The 23073-nt window shown below is 43.1% G+C and overlaps 1 protein-coding gene across 1 annotated transcript in view; it reads right to left on the bottom strand.

Moving 5' to 3' along the window:
• Positions 1–8284: 8284 nt before the first annotated feature.
• The window catches only part of LOC146027286 (complexin-4-like), a 44432-nt gene continuing 29643 nt past the window's right edge, over positions 8285–23073 (bottom strand). The window contains exon 3 of the mRNA XM_083158222.1: positions 8285–8568. Within this exon, the coding sequence (XP_083014348.1) occupies positions 8350–8568 (219 nt within the window). The 3' untranslated portion in view covers positions 8285–8349. The remainder of the gene's footprint in view (positions 8569–23073) is intronic.

Here is a 23073-nt window from a genome sequence, read left to right on the forward strand (position 1 = left end):
GCATCCCCCTGTTTAAGGCCCTTGGTTCAAGAGGTACAGCAGCTTGCGGTACTGTGCGCAAGAACCAAAGAGGCCTCCCAAAAACGCACATTGCCCAAGTAATGAGAAGGGGTGAAAGCAGGGGAATATGCACCGAAAATATGTTGTTGGTCAAATATAAGGACAAGAGGGATGTCCTTATACTGACAACAATTCACGGAGACAGTACCACCTCCGTCCCTGTACGAGGTACCAGTACCCACACCTCAAAACCTAATTGTATCCTGGATTACAATAGGTACATGGGCGGAGTGGATCTTTCAGATCAGGTACTGAAGCCGTACAGTGCCCTGCGGAAAACAAAAATCTGGTACAAGAAGCTGTCCGTGTATATCATCCAGATGGCACTGTATAACGCTTACGTGCTATTCCGTTCTACCGGCCAGAGGGGGACATTTATGCACTTTCAAGAGGAAGTCATAAAGGGCCTAATATTTGGGAACCAGCAGGCAGAGGGCCCCAGTACTTCTAGTACTGGCCCCCGTATTGTACCAGGGCAGCATTTTCCTGATGAAATCCCCTCCACTGGAAAAAAGGGCAGGACACAAAAAAGGTGCAAAGTTTGCTATAAAAAGGGAATAAGAAAGCAAACTATTTTCCAGTGTGACACTTGCCCCGACAAACCCGGCCTATGTATAAAGGAGTGTTTTAAAATATACCACACATCTATGGATTATTAGGTTCATAATTTCACCGTGCTTCGGGGGTCTTGCTAATGCCACATAGCACCCACCATTCATTCCACCAGAATCTGAGCCGCAAAATCCCAAAATCACTCCTTCCCTTCTGAGTCCTGCCATGCACCCAACTGGTATTTTTTGGTCACATGTGAGGCATTGCCGTACTCGGGAGAAATTGGGGCACAGATTTTGGGGTGCTTTTTCTCCTTCATACCTTCTGAAAATGAAAAATTTTGAGCCAGAACTGCATTTTTGTGTAAAAAAATGTCATTTTTCATTTTCACTGCCCACTTGTATCAAAATTGGTGAAACCCCTGGGGGTTTGAAATGTACACTATACCCCTAGATGAATTCCCTGAGGGGTGTAATTTGCAAAATGGGGTCACTTGTGGGGGGGTTCCACTGTATTGGTGCTTTGGGGGTCTTGCTAATGCGACATAGCACCCACCATCATTCCACCAGAATTTGTGCTGCAAAATCCAAATATCACTCCTTCCCTTCTGAGTCCTGCCACTTTTTGGTCACACATGAGGCATTGCCGTACTCGGGAGAAATTGGGGCACAGATTTTGGGGTGCTTTGTCTCCTTCATTCCTTCTGAAAATGAAAAATTTTAAGCCAGAACTGCATTTTTGTGTAAAAAAATGTAATTTTTCATTTTCACTGCCCACTTGTATCAAAATTGGTGAAACCCCTGGGGGTTTGAAATGTACACTATACCCCTAGATGAATTCCCTGAGGGGTGTACTTTGCAAAATGGGGTGACTTGTGGGGGGGTTCCACTGTATTGGTGCAACATAGCACCCACCATTCATTCCACCAAAATCTGTGCTGCAAAATCCAAAAATCACTCCTTCCCTTCTGAGTCCTGCCATGCACCCAACTGGTATTTTTTGGTCACATGTGAGGCATTGCCGTACTCGGGAGAAATTGGGGCACAGATTTTGGGGTGCTTTTTCTCCTTCATACCTTCTGAAAATGAAAAATTTTGAGCCAGAACTGCATTTTTGTGTAAAAAAATGTAATTTTTCATTTTCACTGCCCACTTGTATCAAAATTGGTGAAACCCCTGGGGGTTTGAAATGTACACTATACCCCTAGATGAATTCCCTGAGGGGTGTAGTTTGCAAAATGGGGTCACTTGTGGGGGGTTCCACTGTATTGGTGCTTGGGGGGTCTTGCTAATGCGACATAGCACCCACCAAAATTCCACCAGAATCTGAGCTGCAAAATCCAAATATCACTCCTTCCCTTCTGAGTCCTGCCATGCACCCAACTGGTATTTTTTGGTCACATGTGAGGCATTGCCGTACTCGGGAGAAATTGGGGCACAGATTTTGGGGTGCTTTTTCTCCTTCATACCTTCTGAAAATGAAAAATTTTGAGCCAGAACTGCATTTTTGTGTAAAAAAATGTAATTTTTCATTTTCACTGCCCACTTGTATCAAAATTGGTGAAACCCCTGGGGGTTTGAAATGTACACTATACCCCTAGATGAATTCCCTGAGGGGTGTAGTTTGCAAAATGGGGTCACTTGTGGGGGGTTCCACTGTATTGGTGCTTGGGGGGTCTTGCTAATGCGACATAGCACCCACCAAAATTCCACCAGAATCTGAGCTGCAAAATCCAAATATCACTCCTTCCCTTCTGAGTCCTGCCATGCACCCAACTGGTATTTTTTGGTCACATGTGAGGCATTGCCGTACTCGGGAGAAATTGGGGCACATATTTTGGGGTGCTTTTTCTCCTTCATACCTTCTGAAAATGAAAAATTTTGAGCCAGAACTGCATTTTTGTGTAAAAAAATGTAATTTTTCATTTTCACTGCCCACTTGTATCAAAATTGGTGAAACCCCTGGGGGTTTGAAATGTACACTATACCCCTAGATGAATTCCCTGAGGGGTGTAATTTGCAAAATGGGGTCACTTGTGAGGGGGTTCCACTGTATTGGTGCTTTGGGGGTCTTGCTAATGCGACATAGCACCCACCATCATTCCACCAGAATTTGTGCTGCAAAATCCAAATATCACTCCTTCCCTTCTGAGTCCTGCCACTTTTTGGTCACACATGAGGCATTGCCGTACTCGGGAGAAATTGGGGCACAGATTTTGGGGTGCTTTGTCTCCTTCATTCCTTCTGAAAATGAAAAATTTTGAGCCAGAACTGCATTTTTGTGTAAAAAAATGTAATTTTTCATTTTCACTGCCCACTTGTATCAAAATTGGTGAAACCCCTGGGGGTTTGAAATGTACACTATACCCCTAGATGAATTCCCTGAGGGGTGTACTTTGCAAAATGGGGTGACTTGTGGGGGGGTTCCACTGTATTGGTGCAACATAGCACCCACCATTCATTCCACCAAAATCTGTGCTGCAAAATCCAAAAATCACTCCTTCCCTTCTGAGTCCTGCCATGCACCCAACTGGTATTTTTTGGTCACATGTGAGGCATTGCCGTACTCGGGAGAAATTGGGGCACAGATTTTGGGGTGCTTTTTCTCCTTCATACCTTCTGAAAATGAAAAATTTTGAGCCAGAACTGCATTTTTGTGTAAAAAAATGTAATTTTTCATTTTCACTGCCCACTTGTATCAAAATTGATGAAACCCCTGGGGGTTTGAAATGTACACTATACCCCTAGATGAATTCCCTGAGGGGTGTAGTTTGCAAAATGGGGTCACTTGTGGGGGGGTTCCACTGTATTGGTGCTTGGGGGGTCTTGCTAATGCGACATAGCACCCACCAAAATTCCACCAGAATCTGAGCTGCAAAATCCAAATATCACTCCTTCCCTTCTGAGTCCTGCCATGCACCCAAATGGTATTTTTTGGTCACATGTGAGGCATTGCCGTACTCGGGAGAAATTGGGGCACAGATTTTGGGGTGCTTTTTCTCCTTCATACCTTCTGAAAATGAAAAATTTTGAGCCAGAACTGCATTTTTGTGTAAAAAATGTAATTTTTCATTTTCACTGCCCACTTGTATCAAAATTGGTGAAACCCCTGGGGGTTTGAAATGTACACTATACCCCTAGATGAATTCCCTGAGGGGTGTAGTTTGCAAAATGGGGTCACTTGTGGGGGGGTTCCACTGTATTGGTGCTTGGGGGGTCTTGCTAATGCGACATAGCACCCACCAAAATTCCACCAGAATCTGAGCTGCAAAATCCAAAAATCACTCCTTCCCTTCTGAGTCCTGCCATGCACCCAACTGGTATTTTTTGGTCACATGTGAGGCATTGCCGTACTCGGGAGAAATTGGGGCACATATTTTGGGGTGCTTTTTCTCCTTCATACCTTCTGAAAATGAAAAATTTTGAGCCAGAACTGCATTTTTGTGTAAAAAAATTTAATTTTTCATTTTCACTGCCCACTTGTATCAAAATTGGTGAAACCCCTGGGGGTTTGAAATGTACACTATACCCCTAGATGAATTCCCTGAGGGGTGTACTTTGCAAAATGGGGTGACTTGTGGGGGGGTTCCACTGTATTGGTGCAACATAGCACCCACCATTCATTCCACCAAAATCTGTGCTGCAAAATTCAAAAATCACTCCTTCCCTTCTGAGTCCTGCCATGCACCCAACTGGTATTATTTGGTCACATGTGAGGCATTGCCGTACTCGGGAGAAATTGGGGCACAGATTTTGGGGTGCTTTTTCTCCTTCATACCTTCTGAAAATGAAAAATTTTGAGCCAGAACTGCATTTTTGTGTAAAAAAATGTAATTTTTCATTTTCACTGCCCAGTTGTATCAAAATTGGTGAAACCCCTGGGGGTTTGAAATGTACACTATACCCCTAGATGAATTCCCTGAGGGGTGTAGTTTGCAAAATGGGGTCACTTGTGGGGGGGTTCCACTGTATTGGTGCTTGGGGGGTCTTGCTAATGCGACATAGCACCCACCAAAATTCCACCAGAATCTGAGCTGCAAAATCCAAAAATCACTCCTTCCCTTCTGAATCCTGCCATGCACCCAAATGGTATTTTTTGGTCACATGTGAGGCATTGCCGTACTCGGGAGAAATTGGGGCACAGATTTTGGGGTGCTTTTTCTCCTTCATACCTTCTGAAAATGAAAAATGTTGAGCCAGAACTGCATTTTTGTGTAAAAAATGTAATTTTTCATTTTCACTGCCCACTTGTATCAAAATTGGTGAAACCCCTGGGGGGTTGAAATGTACACTATACCCCTAGATGAATTCCCTGAGGGGTGTAGTTTGCAAAATGGGGTCACTTGTGGGGGGGTTCCACTGTATTGGTGCTTGGGGGGTCTTGCTAATGCGACATAGCACCCACCAAAATTCCACCAGAATCTGAGCTGCAAAATCCAAAAATCACTCCTTCCCTTCTGAGTCCTGCCATGCACCCAACTGGTATTTTTTGGTCACATGTGAGGCATTGCCGTACTCGGGAGAAATTGGGGCACATATTTTGGGGTGCTTTTTCTCCTTCATACCTTCTGAAAATGAAAAATTTTGAGCCAGAACTGCATTTTTGTGTAAAAAAATTTAATTTTTAATTTTCACTGCCCACTTGTATCAAAATTGGTGAAACCCCTGGGGGTTTGAAATGTACACTATACCCCTAGATGAATTCCCTGAGGGGTGTACTTTGCAAAATGGGGTGACTTGTGGGGGGGTTCCACTGTATTGGTGCAACATAGCACCCACCATTCATTCCACCAAAATCTGTGCTGCAAAATCCAAAAATCACTCCTTCCCTTCTGAGTCCTGCCATGCACCCAACTGGTATTTTTTGGTCACATGTGAGGCATTGCCGTACTCGGGAGAAATTGGGGCACAGATTTTGGGGTGCTTTTTCTCCTTCATACCTTCTGAAAATGAAAAATTTTGAGCCAGAACTGCATTTTTGTGTAAAAAAATGTAATTTTTCATTTTCACTGCCCACTTGTATCAAAGTTGGTGAAACCCCTGGGGGTTTGAAATGTACACTATACCCCTAGATGAATTCCCTGAGGGGTGTAGTTTGCAAAATGGGGTCACTTGTGGGGGGGTTCCACTGTATTGGTGCAACATAGCACCCACCATTCATTCCACCAAAATCTGTGCTGCAAAATCCAAAAATCACTCCTTCCCTTCTGAGTCCTGCCATGCACCCAACTGGTATTTTTTGGTCACATGTGAGGCATTGCCGTACTCGGGAGAAATTGGGGCACAGATTTTGGGGTGCTTTTTCTCCTTCATACCTTCTGAAAATGAAAAATTTTGAGCCAGAACTGCATTTTTGTGTAAAAAAATGTAATTTTTCATTTTCACTGCCCACTTGTATCAAAGTTGGTGAAACCCCTGGGGGTTTGAAATGTACACTATACCCCTAGATGAATTCCCTGAGGGGTGTAGTTTGCAAAATGGGGTCACTTGTGGGGGGGTTCCTAACTTTTAGCATCTTATGGTGCCTAGAAACCTACATGGTGCCTAAAAAATAATCTCATAAAAAGGAGGCTCCAAAATCAAGTAGGTGCTCCTTCTATTATGAAGCCTGTGGTTTGGTCAACGTGCACACTAGGGCCACATATAGGATATTTATGAAAACAAAAGAATTGGGGGAATCAATTTTTAGTCACATTTCTCTAGTAAAATGTACTGTGTTCCTTAGAAAAATGTATTAAAATTGCAAATCTGCAAAAAAAATGAAATTTTGAAATTTCACCTACACTTTGTTTTAATTCCTGTGAAACACCTAAAGGGTTAACAAACTTCCAAAATGCTGTTTTGAATACTGTGAGGGGTGCAGTTTTTGAAATGGTATCATTTATGGGGGTGTCTCACATACAAGTCCCTCAAAGTCACATCAGAACTGAACTGGTCCCTAAAAAAATCAGTGTTTGAAATTTTCTTGAAAATTTGAGAATTTGCTATTCATATTGTAAGCCTCCTAGTGTCCAAAAAAATTAAAAGGAAGTTGAAATAATGATGGAAACATAAAGTAGACATATGGTCTATGTTAGTTATTAACTATTTTGAGTGGTATGATTATTTGTCTCACAAGCAGAAAATTTAACATTTTGCAAATTGCAAAATTTTCCATTTTTTCACGACATTTTGGTATTTTTCACAAAAAAACACAGACTGTATCGACCCAAATTTACCACTAATTTGAAGTACAATGTGTCACGAAAAAACAATCTCAAAATCACTGGGATAAGTAAAAGCAAAAAAAAGTTATCCCCACTTAAGTGAGACATGTCAGATTTGAAAAAAAGGGCTCTGTCAGGAACGCAAAAACTGGCTCTGTCAGGAAGGGGTTAAACATCCTCTACGACCCTGGAAGTTACGTATCAGAACCCTTCATTCAGCCCAATGCCCCCTTCTCCCACCACCTGTGCTGTTGATATAATATCCCCTACCATCCGCGGGACATCAAAGCCTCCGCTCATAGCACCCCCACCCCTACCGCTAGGATCGGTAGGGGCCCCAATACATTGCTATGCCCAGGGGTCTACACTGCTGTATGTGTGTGTGTGTGTATATATATATATATATATATATATATATATATATATATATATATTTTTTATTATTGTTATTATTATTATTATTAATATACATTTGTTCTATCTATAATACATTAAGTGACCCGGCAAATACTGGGTCACATAAGTGTCCATCTCCGTGCTTTGCTCCGCCCATCTGGAAACCCCCTTCTGAAAATCCTGCATTTGCCCCTGATTGATGAGAATGGGGCACGTGAGCGTCTTCGGTCACAGATGGCGATCGGTGTGCCGGGAGATGGAGCAGGTCCATCTGTAATGGCGTAAATGGTAAAAAAAAGTTCTCTGACCCCTGCTGTACAGGGTTTTCTCGATTAGTTGTTGGAATCTACCTCATTACTGTGTTTATGTTGTTTATTTTTTGTTGGCTTATTATTGTACCGGTTATGGGTCATAGGGTCGAGACTATGAAGGTCGACATACATTACTTTGGCCACTAAAGGTTGACAGGGCTTAGGTCGACACATGAAATAGGTTAACATGGCTAAGGTCGACAGGGTTGGAAGGATGACACAAGTGTTAGGTCGACAATGAGAAAGTCGACAGTCAAAAGGTCAACATGAGTTTTTCCACTCTTTTGTCCCAAATTCGACGTAAGTTCACATGACCACTGTATCAGTGTACTGCGTTCCCTTGCATGGCTCACTCAGCTTGCCATGGTTCCCTAGTGGATGGTAGGGTATGAAATACCACCGGTCAGCACACAAGTCGGATAAAAAAAATGTGAAAAACTCATGTCGACCTCTTGACTGTCGACCTTCCCATTGTTGACTCAATGCTTGTGTCCTCCCATCGACCTTAGCCATGTCGACATATTTTATATATGGACATTTAGTGGTCGACCTAATGTATGTCGACCTGCATAGTGTCGACCTAGCGACCATATCCCTTTGTACCGCATGAACCCATTATTCTGTTTACTTGTTTATTTAAAATACAATTACATTTTTTTATTAATTGTTTTGCATTCATTTATAATATTAGTAACATTTTTATTTGCCTGGATGTTAATTCAATTTTACAACCATAACTGTAAATATGGGCAAGATATGTATATTTTTAAGAAAACCAATGAAAATATTCCTGTATCTTGAATGTCCGTGCTTAAAATGACTGTGTCACATGAGCTCGCACTTCTCTTCTGCCGCTCTCTTGACCTCGGTAATAGTTCCTTGAGCCCGTGTCTTCAGTGTATCAATATCAAACTCAGGAAGCATGGACAGCAGAGATCCCTGCTCTTCTTCCTCCTCTTCATCATCCTGAACCATTTTAGCAAGATCTTCAGGTAGTTCCACCTCTCCTCCCACCATCTGCAGCTGAGCATCATCCTTTTCGCTCTGCAATACATTATACAATCTGACAGGTTAGCTATAGATATGGTATTATGTAGTTTGTTAGAATTAGAAATGTACAAGGACAAATGTATCAGTTATCGATTTAATACCTGTTAATTGTAATATCGCTGCAATTCACAGCAGTGATATTACCATGAACAACATTAAAGGACCATACACAATTTGCTATTTTTTTGGTGTCTATGTAAGTGTACATTGGCATGGACACCATATATATGTAATGCTTCACTTGCCATGCTTCAGGCACGGTGCTTTGCTATTCCCACTCTATGCCTATTTGGATAGTAAAATATGAAAAGCCACTTTTTTTTTTTAAACAAATCATGAAAAACGCACGTCGACCTTTTGACTGTCAACCTTGCCTAAGTTGACCATAAGCTTGTGTTGACCTTTTGAAAGTGTCGAACTAAGACATGTCTACCCTTTTTACGTGTCGACCTAGTCACTGTCGGTCATTAGTGGTCGACCTAGTCACTGTCGACATAGACATTGTCTATCCACTGACTGCATACCCATGTTCCAAAGGGGTATCAATTAAGGTCGACACGACATACATGATGGTGTACAAGGCTTAGGTCGGCACCTGATTGATATTTCAACCCTGTCAACCTTAGTTATGTCGACCTATTTCAGGTGTCGACCTAAGCCCTGCCAACTTACAGTGGTCGACCCAATGTATGTCAACCTTAATTGAGTCAATCTAGTGACCTTTTCCCCTCCAAAGGGGGCACCTCCCCTGCAAGTTTGAACAGGTTAATTGAAAAGGGTCAATATCACTTCTGTGGCTGAATCGTCCTCCTAGCAGCACAAAACATATCACACTCTTTATTCTAAATATAAGTGTCACAGCCTGTATTCAAAGCCATGCAGTGGCGGAACTACCATGGGTGCAGGGGATGCAGCTGCTACGGGGACGGCGGCTGAGGGGCCGGGCCCCATAGACAGCAAGCAAGCACTCCCCTGCACCATCCATGACCGCCAATATATTAGCAGCGCCAGAGCCGCCCGTCCGCTATTAGAGCCTCGTTGTGCAGTGTGCTGGGCTGTCCGGGGGAGAAGCCAGGCTGGGGAGGACGCCGCCGATGTGCACTTTGACCCGCGAGATGTAGCGTCATCATCTCGCGGGTCTGCCGCAGCAGCAGCTGCTGCTGGTAATAGCCCCGGGCACGGCCGCTTGTCCTGCTTGTGAGGGAGAGAGAGACTCGCGAGATGACGTAATCATCTCGTGAGTCTCTCTCCCCCTCACAAGCAGGACAAGCGGCCGGGGGTGTGCTGGGCTGGCCGAGGGAGAAGCCAGGCAGGGGGGGAAGCCGCCGACGTGACCTTTGACCCGCGAGATGTAGCGTCATCATCTCACGGGTCTGCAGCAGCAGTAGCTGCTGCTGCTGGTAATAGCTCTGGGCCCGGCTGCTTGTGAGGGAGAGAGACTCGCGAGATGACGTCATCTCACGAGTCCGTGCACGCTGGGCTGCTGCTGCATGCTCTGCTGTTAGGAAGAGACTCGCATCCAGAAGGGGGACACTGGCTGCCTATTGCCTATTGCCTGCTGCGTGCCTGGACCTGTGTGGACGCACCAGCAGGACGCTATCACAGTGCCACAAAAGGATGAGGGGGGGGGGGGGGGGGGCATTAGAAATTTTGCTATGGGGCCCACAAAGTTTGCCTCTGAACCCATGACCTGTTTCTGCATTGGAAGCATGCAAATTCTAGCTATATGAAGTAACTACACAACATAGCTCAGCCTAATAGTAATGACTTTGAACTAAAAATAATGCATAAGCCAGAATATGAATACTTACAGTGCAGTCTGTGCTCTGAAATATATCAGGGTTGCCTACTCTCCTGCATTTAGGAGAGTAGGCAATGTGACTGCACAGGAGTTGCTTGTCCGGGTCCTGCAAGAGCGGCATCATGACGTACCCCATCATGATGTCGCTGTCCTATCAATTCCGGCCACTGTGGGGCTCTTTGAGTAGCCGACTACTAGCCGCAGCGCTGGAATTCGAAGAGTGGGAGAGTCGGGCTGTCAGTGTCACTGTCACAGGATGAGATTTTAATGTTGACTGACTGCTTCTATTCTTCTTATCCCCACTGCTTTAAAATAATTCATTAGGCTCCGCTCGGTCTCCCTACTCCAGGCCTCCACGCTGCTGCAGCTTTATAAAAAGTGTTCCTCTCCCCCTGCCACCTTTTGTGCTTCATGAAATGGTTCCTCTGCCCACTGCTTTATAAAAAAAATGATGTAGCAGTGGGGAGGGGGGAGATGAACAATAAATGAAGCAGGGGGAGAGAATACATTTTTATGAAGCTGCAGCAGCGTGGAAGTCTGAAGAGGGGAGAGTAAGATCTCTAAGAAGTGGTGGGCAGGGGGAGATGACATTTTTTTTATAAAGCTGCTTCAGCAGCGTGGAGATGGAGGAATACTTCTTATGAATATGTGGGGAGGAGGCAGAGGAATAATTTACCCTATTACCTAGGCTAGGGTCAAAAGTTAGGGGGAGCACAGGGCACAGTCAGGGGGGCACTAGACACGCCCATGGATGGGTGGAACATGACAGGAGAACAGGTACCACATCACCTGGGGTAGATGAAAAGGTGCAGCAGCTGGGAGGTCACAAATCAGTCCAATACTGTGGTGCAATTGGCCTAAACCAGTTTTATTAGTCAATCACACAAAACAGAAATAAAGCATCAAAATGAATCCTTTCAGGGTTTAATTTAATTTCCTAACCCGCTAACAAAACAAAAGCTGAATCATACCAGTCAGAGTTGTAGCAGGTTGCAGGGGCGTAACTAACTATTCAGCGCCCCCCCGCCGCACGTTTATTCGGCGCCCCCCACCTAACCTGCCCCCCCTTCTTACCCGCGGTCTGCGTCGTCTCGCCCGGCTCTCTGTCGGGACCTTCCTGACGTCACGGTCCCGGCCGGCTCCTGCTGCTACAATGAAAACGGACTCTTAGAAAATGGCTGCCCCCATACTGCAGACAGAAAACTGTCTGCAGTATGGGGGCAGCCATTTTCTATTTGTCAGTTTTCATTGCAGCAGGAGCCGGCCGGGACCGTGACGTCAGGAAGGTCCCGACAGAGAGCTGGGCGAGACGCAGACCGCGGGTAACTATAGCCCCGCAGCACCCCCGGCGGCGCCCCCAATTTCTCTGCGCCCCCCCACCACCGCGGGGGCTGCAGAGCTATAGTTACGCCACTGGCAGGTTGTCTCCCATATGAAGAACTTTACAGTGTCTCCTTTCCTCCAGGCAGAGAGACTACTCATTCTCAGTCTAGCAGCCTTTTTCACAAACCTGCTAGGTGGAGGTAGTGATTAGCCTTCTGCCAGGCTAACAGCCCAAAGACCCAAACTGGGCCTAATGGATGGTGAACCCTCCCTCTCTTCAGTCATCCACTCCAGGACCCTATACTACTGTAGTTCTTATAAAGAGCACAGCAGCTCACAGCGAACCAGCAAATCTCCTGGGGTTTTAAAACACATATGTGAAAAGCCTGGAGGAAATATACCTGCCTTCCATCACTATAGCTAGAAATATATATATATATATATATATATATATATATATATATATATATATATGTATAGTGTTCATTCTAGCACCCACCATCCTTGAAAACCCATGCAGTTCCTGTTCCCTGCCTGTGGTGACGCTGTCTGCTGTGGTGTTTCTAGCACAGGTCTGGTTTGCATATGTGCTGATATACAGACCCTACTGTGCTAGAAGCACTACAGCAGACAGCGACGCCCCAGGCAGAGAAGAGGAACTGCATGTTTTCAAAGATGGTGGGTGCTAGAATGAACAATATATATATATATATATATATATATTATATATATATATATATAAAGAGAACAATGATACCCAGCGCAATAGTCCTTAGTGAAATAAGAGTCCACGATATTGTGCAGTATGTGCAGTCTCCTTCCACAGGGATCGTTCAATGAGGGTTGGGGGAAAGGGGTTAAATTCCGCACTGAAAAAGTCTTTTTGTTCGCCTTTTTAGGCTATATCTGCTATCTCTTTACTATTCTATATTCAGTTTCTTAATTTATTTGTTTCTTAATTTATTTGTTTCTTAATTTATTTGTTTCTTAATTTATTTGAAAAAGAGAGGTGGTGATACCCTTCTCTAGTACTTAGGTATATAAACAAAAAGGGAGGGGACAGTAGAGAAAAAGTTGGTGCACACTGCAGATAGCTGTATTTGGCGTCCAACTGATGCTAACACACTTAAAAATTAACTTTTATTAGACACGATATTTAAAAAAGAGATGTGCTAATTACATCTTATTAGAACAATAGTATAGAAGTGAAAAAAAGTATTGAAAAAGTGATTTAAAAAATTTGTGATGTGGATGATCTATAGCAGTGGTTCCCAACCTTTTTTCTCTCCCGTACCCCTTGATTAGGCTTTTCAATTATGAGTACCCCCTCCTCTTAATTTGAAATATCCACAGAACTTCTGAGTGAAGTGGAAGTAAGTAGTACGTGAGTACTTATATTAAGGAGTAACGGAGGAGTAGTGTGTGGTCAAGAATCCGTTCCCTCTGTGTCTGGCCGCTGGCTGTGTCCGGAGTTCCCAATGTAGAATTAAAGCCACTATTTCCTCCACCCGGGTCAGATCGCTGATGTCTGAGGGCAGCCGGGGGAGCTCCCAGTGGATTGCTGGTCAGGCAAAAGCAGGAGGAGATGCTAATGAGCTGCTGTCGGAACCAAATATGACGCAACGTGGTTTGTCTCAATGGCAATGGGAGATTTTTTCCACCATCTGGAAACTTCTTTTTATGTTTCCGCCATTATCAATATTCTTTTCAAGTACCCCCAGGCAGGGCCGGATTTGTGCCTAGTCCCGTGAGGCACCGGCCTCAGGGCGGCACCAATTAAGGGCGGCAGGCAGGCTGACATTCTGTTAAATAGCAGCATGGCAGAGCGGGTGGGCAGCGGCGAGTGACGAGTGCCACCGCTGCAGACATGAATTATCATATGTCGGCGGCAGCGTCGCTCGTTACCCGCCACTGCCCACCCACTCTGCCATGCACATTACATCACTGCTTAGTGGCTGGGTCCGACGGTCCCCCTGCGCATCCAGAAATAGCTCAGGCTCACTGCTGCCAGCCCCCCGCCCATTGGCTACTCTACACACACACACACAGTCTATTGGCTGCTGTGTATCCAGCAGCTGAGCTGATCGGTGCGCAGATCCTCCCTGCACTCAGGGCCGGCGCTACCCACTCAGCAGCTCCTGCAAAGCAGGGAGGCGCCATGCTGAAAAGGCGCTGTCTCCCTCCCTGCTCTGCTAAAGCTGCCTCAGCCCTCACTGTCACTGCCTCCTGCACGCCACACTGTCCTTCTCCTGCGATCTGCCCCCTCTACCTCACGCTTATGGACACTTGCGCTGAGGGATGTAGCGCTGTCTGTGAATGCCTGGATGACATGTCATGTCCAGATCCGCCCCCTACCCATTGCTCCCTGTGCCTGTCAACTGTCAATCAAATGACGAACAGGCAGCAGCGCCGCCTCCCCTCCCTTCCCTCTTCTCAGTGTGCTGTGCCAGTGCCACTGCCAGTCCTCACTGCGCCCCCTTTATCTCCTCCCCTCTTCTTCCATCTCCTCCTTCTCTCACCTCCTTTCCCCCTCAGGCCCTTATTCAGATATGATCGCAGTACACATTTGTTCTCAAAATGGGCAAAACCATGTGCACTGCAGGTGGGGCAGATGTAACATGTGCAGAGAGAGTTACAGTTGGTGTGTTGAAGCTGAAATCTAAATTGCAGTGTAAAAATAATGCATCCAGTCTTTAATTTACCCTGCACAGAAACAAAATAACTCACCCAAATCTAACTCTCTCTATACATGTTACATCTGCCCCACCTGCAGTGCACATGGTTTTGCCCATTTTAAGAACAAATTCGTACTGCGATCAGATCTGAATAAGGGCCTCAGTCACGAGTGCTGCAAATACTTTTTGTACTGCTTTCAGATCGCATTGCACACACATTGCATGCATGCCGTGCGATGCGATCTAGCCTATAACGTATGTGATTCTCGCAGCTTTATTGCCTGCAATAACGGGCACCTTTAGTGCCTGCAACATTTTGTGGACACAGCACTGAGATAGTGTATGCATACATGTACATGGCCATGTACCCGAGATCCTCCATAGGATCGCATGTTGCATACACTCCCACAATCAGGCTGCAGCTTGTTGCAATGGCAATGTGAAAGGGCGCAAAATGTATGGTTTGCAGGAGGGCGCCGGACACCCTAGCACCGGCCCTGCCTGCACTCAGTCAGTCACAGTGTGAGAGAGACTGACGGAGACACTGTGCTAATCACTGTACTAATTTTTAGGACAGAAAGAAATGTCACTGTGTGGTGCACCAAATAAAGAGTCTATTAAAATCTAACCTTTATTATTATCGGTTAAAATTATAGCGAAAATATAAAAGACACAAAGACAATAAATGACATACAAAATGTTAAAAAAGGATAAAAATTATCCTTGCTTCGCGGGATCCCACACTCTTTAATTACAATATCAGTTTGTGTTATAGTACATAATCTGTCTAGTAAATATTTTGGATTAGTTTTATATATGTGGCGAGCAATGGACACACCTTATAAATTACCCCGTATGTGGGGAAGAGATTAGTATGGCTTTTAAGGTGGACTAGTGCGGTTGCAATACCAATTAATTTCTCACTTTATCTGAGTGATGGTATCGGTTTGTGCCCAAATTAATATTTCGGCAGTGTTTGAACTGTGTTGGTGCCAAAAGATGTTGCTATCGCTCAGTGTGTATTGTTACCACAATCGGGAGAGCGAATTAGCAACTTGGATTATCACGTTTTTAATCTTGTGCACACAGAATGATCACTGTGGGTTAATCAAGTATCTTTAATAGTGGTATTGATATAGTCCCTGGAGTATATCTTATCTAAGATAAAGACAAGTTGTCTCACAATGTAGTAGGACTTATATCATAGTTTTTTAGGAATATATTTTCACCGACCAATACTTATCTAGAGAGGCGCTGGTAATTACTAGAATATATAGCTGATACACTGTTGTTACATCAGATATTGGTGTCAACCACACCTTAGTTTGCAGCACTCAAAAACAAAGTCACCAATAATCGCTCAGTGTGTATCGTTCACACATATTATTCAAAAAAAGTGGGATTGGAGAGATGATAATATCCCAAGTGCGCTGTAATCACACGTCGGCTGGGTATATTGATAGCGATGTTTTACTCACTTATACATAGACGGGGAGCAATATTGACAGTATATAGTCTATAGTCCCTGGAGCGTAGTGTGCGTATCGGTCACACGTTGTCTCACAATTATATGGGGCTGTCTGACAGTTGTAAATTAAAAGTGTGCGTTCTTTGGCCAACCGGCTCTATGTCGATGCGCTCACTTAGTAAGTATATTTATTCCATTTAGAACAGTGCCACAACAATTAATTAGGCAATTGCAAACGATGTTTGTACTGACAGATGTCAGCGATTGCTCAATGTGTTGTATTCCCAGAGTTTAGAGGAGCGTATCGGTGACTTTGTAATTACAATTTCACGTTTAATCGTGTACACAATTATGTCAATGATAGTATTGAAGTAGTCCCTGGAGTACAATGTATCTAATGTCTAGACAATTGTCTCACTATATAACAGGACTAGTGTCGGTTTTTAAGAATTTCAATTAAATAATTCCATTAGACCAATTCTTTTTTTAAGAGGCAGTAATAGCCACTCAGAAGTATCAGTGATACGTGGTTCCTATGTATCGTCCAGTGTTCTGTGCTAACTGCACCTTAGTTGTCAGTGTGAATATTGCACATGATTAGGAGTGCCAATAATCGCTCAGTGTGTAGCGTTCACATACATTTTGCACTAAGGTAAGACTAGATAGTGATAATACGTCAGGTATATTATGATTATATGCCAACTATAATGTATCAATAACAGCGTTGGATCGCTACACTTTAGACGAGGAACAGTGTTTAACCGTGTGCACTCTGCCGCGTCTGGAGCGCAGCGTGTAAGGTAGTTCAAACGCTGTCTCTCAATCAGACAGGACCGTTTGGCAGTTGCAAGTTCAAAAGTATGCGCCCTTTAGCCAACGGGCTATGCATAAATGCGCTCGCTCAGTAAATGTCATTAATCAAATTTTAAGCTAGACAGATCGAAAATTATTGTACATTTCAATGGGGGTAAGGGAGTGGGGAGAGCCCACGAAGTGTACGGTCGGCGTACGCTTCGCTAATGAGCTTCGTCAGGACCTGGTCCTGGTCCTGACGAAGCTCATTAGCGAAGCGTACGCCGACCGTACACTTCGTGGGCTCTCCCCACTCCCTTACCCCCATTGAAATGTACAATAATTTTCGATCTGTCTAGCTTAAAATTTGATTAATGACATTTACTGAGCGAGCGCATTTATGCATAGCCCGTTGGCTAAAGGGCGCATACTTTTGAACTTGCAACTGCCAAACGGTCCTGTCTGATTGAGAGACAGCGTGTGAACTACCTTACACGCTGCGCTCCAGACGCGGCAGAGTGCACACGGTTAAACACTGTTCCTCGTCTAAAGTGTAGCGATCCAACGCTGTTATTGATACATTATAGTTGGCATATAATCATAATATACCTGACGTATTATCACTATCTAGTCTTACCTTAGTGCAAAATGTATGTGAACGCTACACACTGAGCGATTATTGGCACTCCTAATCATGTGCAATATTCACACTGACAACTAAGGTGCAGTTAGCACAGAACACTGGACGATACATAGGAACCACGTATCACTGATACTTCTGAGTGGCTATTACTGCCTCTTAAAAAAAGAATTGGTCTAATGGAATTATTTAATTGAAATTCTTAAAAACCGACACTAGTCCTGTTATATAGTGAGACAATTGTCTAGACATTAGATACATTGTACTCCAGGGACTACTTCAATACTATCATTGACATAATTGTGTACACGATTAAACGTGAAATTGTAATTACAAAGTCACCGATACGCTCCTCTAAACTCTGGGAATACAACACATTGAGCAATCGCTGACATCTGTCAGTACAAACATCGTTTGCAATTGCCTAATTAATTGTTGTGGCACTGTTCTAAATGGAATAAATATACTTACTAAGTGAGCGCATCGACATAGAGCCGGTTGGCCAAAGAACGCACACTTTTAATTTACAACTGTCAGACAGCCCCATATAATTGTGAGACAACGTGTGACCGATACGCACACTACGCTCCAGGGACTATAGACTATATACTGTCAATATTGCTCCCCGTCTATGTATAAGTGAGTAAAACATCGCTATCAATATACCCAGCCGACGTGTGATTACAGCGCACTTGGGATATTATCATCTCTCCAATCCCACTTTTTTTGAATAATATGTGTGAACGATACACACTGAGCGATTATTGGTGACTTTGTTTTTGAGTGCTGCAAACTAAGGTGTGGTTGACACCAATATCTGATGTAACAACAGTGTATCAGCTATATATTCTAGTAATTACCAGCGCCTCTCTAGATAAGTATTGGTCGGTGAAAATATATTCCTAAAAAACTATGATATAAGTCCTACTACATTGTGAGACAACTTGTCTTTATCTTAGATAAGATATACTCCAGGGACTATATCAATACCACTATTAAAGATACTTGATTAACCCACAGTGATCATTCTGTGTGCACAAGATTAAAAACGTGATAATCCAAGTTGCTAATTCGCTCTCCCGATTGTGGTAACAATACACACTGAGCGATAGCAACATCTTTTGGCACCAACACAGTTCAAACACTGCCGAAATATTAATTTGGGCACAAACCGATACCATCACTCAGATAAAGTGAGAAATTAATTGGTATTGCAACCGCACTAGTCCACCTTAAAAGCCATACTAATCTCTTCCCCACATACGGGGTAATTTATAAGGTGTGTCCATTGCTCGCCACATATATAAAACTAATCCAAAATATTTACTAGACAGATTATGTACTATAACACAAACTGATATTGTAATTAAAGAGTGTGGGATCCCGCGAAGCAAGGATAATTTTTATCCTTTTTTAACATTTTGTATGTCATTTATTGTCTTTGTGTCTTTTATATTTTCGCTATAATTTTAACCGATAATAATAAAGGTTAGATTTTAATAGACTCTTTATTTGGTGCACCACACAGTGACATTTCTTTCTGTCCTAAAAATTTTATGTAAACATTTGATGTCCAGTGGTGGCACACCCTCACCTCTCATAAAGAATTAAACTATTGAGATATTTATTGAGGGGCCAGCTCTTTCTGATTTATACTTACCTTTTCCTGTGCGATTACCATCCCCCCTTCTTTTTGCTAATCACTGTACTAATAAGTGCCTCCCTCCGGTTCCTCCGTACAGTGAGCAGTCCAGAGTGCTTAAAAAAATATTAAGGTGGGCTACAGTTAAATTTTAATGAAATTATATAAATAACAATGTATATACATATATGATTACATTAAAATAGGGGGGGGGGGGCTGCACAAAAATGTTGTGCGTAGGGGCGGCCTGACCCCTAAATTCGCCCCTGCCCCCAGGGGTACTAGTACCCCAGGTTGGGAACCACTGATCTATAGTATTTGAGTTTCACTGACTCCTAGTGTTTCCTCTCTCTATCACTTCGGGGAGAGGGTACTACTTATGTGTGCTTGTTAACTCTGTTTCTGACCCTGGTATCTCTTCTGTCTGTTCCTACTGTATTTTCTATCCAGCAGATTGCCTGGTACTGCTATGTGAACAGTATCCTGTTACAAAGTTGCCCTTTTATGTTTCAGGAAACTTTGTTGGGGATGATTGGATACAGTTAAGTTTCACTTCTGGTCAGATGCGAGTTGTTTTTCAGTTTTTCCCACCTTGCACTGTCTATTCTTTATTCACTGTATTTTAATGTGTCGCAGCTTCTCTATTTTAATGTGGTAACTGCACTGATTCTATAGGATATGAGCCTGTACATTGCCCTTTTGTTTTGTGTTATTACAGTAATATTGGGTGCCTTGTCATGTGGCACCTACTGGTTTGTTCTCAATTCTTAGCAGTCAATGTAGCTATCTATGTGGGTTACTTCACTGTCCTACAGTGGCGTCTCCGCGATTGTTAGGGAGAGTGGATATTTTTATTCTATTCTGCCGGGTTTGTAGTGCGCATTTATAGCACCCCCCTAAACACTGTATTCCGGAGCTGTCATTTAGTTGCTGCTTTTATAGAAATTACCATTTATTTTACTGTTTGTCATTTTTTATTTATTTGCTTTAACGGGTAGGCTCTATTATTTCCTGCTGGGTATTCAGTAGTACACACAATCCGATCTCTCTTAGTGCAATTTGTGTGTAATCACTTTTAAGTGTTTATGATACACTGATGGTACACACTGCCCAATCTCTATTTGTGCAATTTGTATATATCCTTTGTTGGATTGTTGCGATGCATGGATTCGTAACAGGATCCGTTTAGTAGACACTTGCAAAAAAACAGAGAAGATACGCACCAAATGAGCAGTATAATTAAGAGCACATTTACTGAACAATAAAGCTCACATACATTGCAGTTTAAAATCATATGCTTGCCAGCCTAGTAGGTCACAGTCACCGCAGACCCTTCCGACAGATGTACACGGAGCACCGCTGCTCAGCCGCAGACCACAGGATCCTAGACCAAGACGCCGGAGCCTCACAACACACCGGCCGGGAACCAGCAGGACTTCAGGTGGAAGATGGACGTCACTACATCAGCAAGAACAAGCCACGCCCAATGTGTTTCGACTACGGTCTTCGTCAGGGGGGTGTGTGGTTAACCCAGGTAAGTATCAGGTTTATATACCTTTGCTTCTTCACAGGTGCCATCATTCAGACATCATTAAACATTATTAAAGGTAGCGGCAAGCACTTACATCCATATAACAGCGAATTTTACAATAATACATCAGGCAAGTTTACAATAATACATCAAACAGGTTGGCACCCAGCGATAAATCCATATGTACCCAATAAATCTCTATATCGCATCTATTTATAGATTAAAAGTACATAGTATATATATATATATATGTATTTAAAATATAAGTGACTAAGTACTTGCGTTTGTGTCATTCATTATATTCGAGTGCCGCCGCCTCTCACCATTGCATACGCAACTCCTGCACGGGGTTGTCCATTGGAAGGCACCGGAGACATTATTGTTTTGAGAGGAGTGCTGCCTTCCCCAGTTTCCTATATATATATATATATATATATATATATATATATATATATATATATATATATATATATATATATATATATATATATATATATATATATATATATATATATATATATAATAAGCTAGGAACTATGGCCCCACAGGGTTTGAATGAAGCTTGTGACATCACCCCCTTTCTGTGAGTAATCAATGTATGTGTGTTGTAGCCTCTTGGTTTGGCGGATAATGGTGAACAGTGCTCTGTCCTTCGGACTAATAAGAGGTTATGACCTGACATTGTGTTCACATCTTTTGCCTGGATATGGGCTCTGTCAAGGTATACCAGACTGTCACTATATCATCTTGAAATACTGCCTGGACGTCACATTATGATTGGCCATACATGATGATTACCATGTATGGCTGTGTGTGGTACAAATTTTGTGCCACACACAACCATACAGATGGAGCCAGACTCCAAAAATACAAACATATAAAAAATCTAAAAAACGATTTATGGTCCACATGACTTTGATGCTTGGTCTCAACCTGTAACAACATAATATACATTAATACAACACAAGTATTCATTCAACTATATAATATGCGGCTCTATGGCTCAACAGTGTTAATATTTAACTTCTTAATGATTCATTATACTGAATCTGTACAATACAGGATATTCTAAAATAATCTAAGATAAGAAAATATTCTGAAAAATAGCAGCATTTAAAGAGACGGCATTGAAAGAGGCAGTTGTTACTTATCCACTAGCATGGAATATATATATACATTTATAGATGGAATCGATTGACATCACCACTGTGAACACAATGTCAGGTCATAACCTCTTATTAGTCCGGAGGACAGAGCACTGCTCACCATTATCCACCAAACCAAGAGGCTACGACACACATACATTGATTACTCACAGAAAGGGGGTGATGTCACAACCTTCATTCAAACCCCGTGGGGCCATAGTTCCTAGCTTATTATATATATATTTATATATATGTATTTAAAATATATGTACTTTTTATCTATAAATAGATGCGATATAGAGATTTATTGGGTACATATGGATTTATCGCTGGGTGCCAACCTGCTTGATGTATTATTGTAAACATGCCTGATGTATTATTGTAAAATTAGCTGTTATATGGATGTAAGTGCTTGCCGCTACCTTTAATAATGTTTAATGATGTCTGAATGATGGCACCTGTGAAGAAGCAAAGGTATATAAACCTGATACTTACCTGGGTTAACCACACCCCACCTGACGAAGACAAAGTAGTCAAAACGCGTTGGGCGTGGCTTGTTCTTGATGACGTAGTGACGTCCATCTTCCACCTGAAGTCCTGCTGGTTCCCGGCCGGTGTGTTGTGAGGCTCCGGCGTCTTGGTCTAGGATCCTGTGGTCTGCGGCTGAGCAGCGGTGCTCCGTGTACATCTGTCAGAAGGGACTGCGGTGACTGTGACCTACTAGGCTGGTAAGCATATGATTTTAAACTGCAATGTATGTGAGCTTTATTGTTCAGTAAATGTGCTCTTAATTATACTGCTCATTTGGTGCGTCTCTTCGTTGTTTTTTTTTTAAATATATATATATATATATATATATATAGGTAGTTGTGTAGATCCGGCACTCCACGTGAAAACCAATCAGCAGCTTGCCCCGGTGCCGTCCATGAACCAGTCAGTCCTCAATACAGTAGAAGCAAGGTGGCACTCGGAGACGGTAATTCAAACAGAATACTGCTTTATTGCAGAAATAGGTGTATGCACCAACACAGTGTTTCGAGCCTCAGCTCGTCGTCAGGGTACAACCAAACAGTAGTACATGTGCACAATAAATACCCCTTAGGGACCCACCCCTCAATACAATGATCATACTCACCTGTGTGTGTCCACCAGCCGCATCCACGCTGTGCACGCTGATTGCCTGATAGCATCAGTGCACTTCCGGGTCGCGTCATATGACGCGTCATTCATCCCGGGCGCTACTTCATGACATCAGCGCTGTCAGCCAATGCATAAGCGTGGGGCGCGTACGGGACTTACACACAGGGCGTCAGGTTTGCCATGGCAACTACAACAAAATGTAAACAAATAGTGAAAGAATGTGAATATAAAAGATCGACAATACATTTAAAATATACAGACAAAACAAAAAACATTTATACATTATGCTGCATCATCACAACAACATTAATACTGATATGATACATTACGTATTCTGTAAAT

This window comes from Crinia signifera, chromosome 1 (genome assembly GCF_055691185.1).
Source record: "Crinia signifera chromosome 1, ASM5569118v1, whole genome shotgun sequence".
Classification (NCBI taxonomy): domain Eukaryota; kingdom Metazoa; phylum Chordata; class Amphibia; order Anura; family Myobatrachidae; genus Crinia; species Crinia signifera.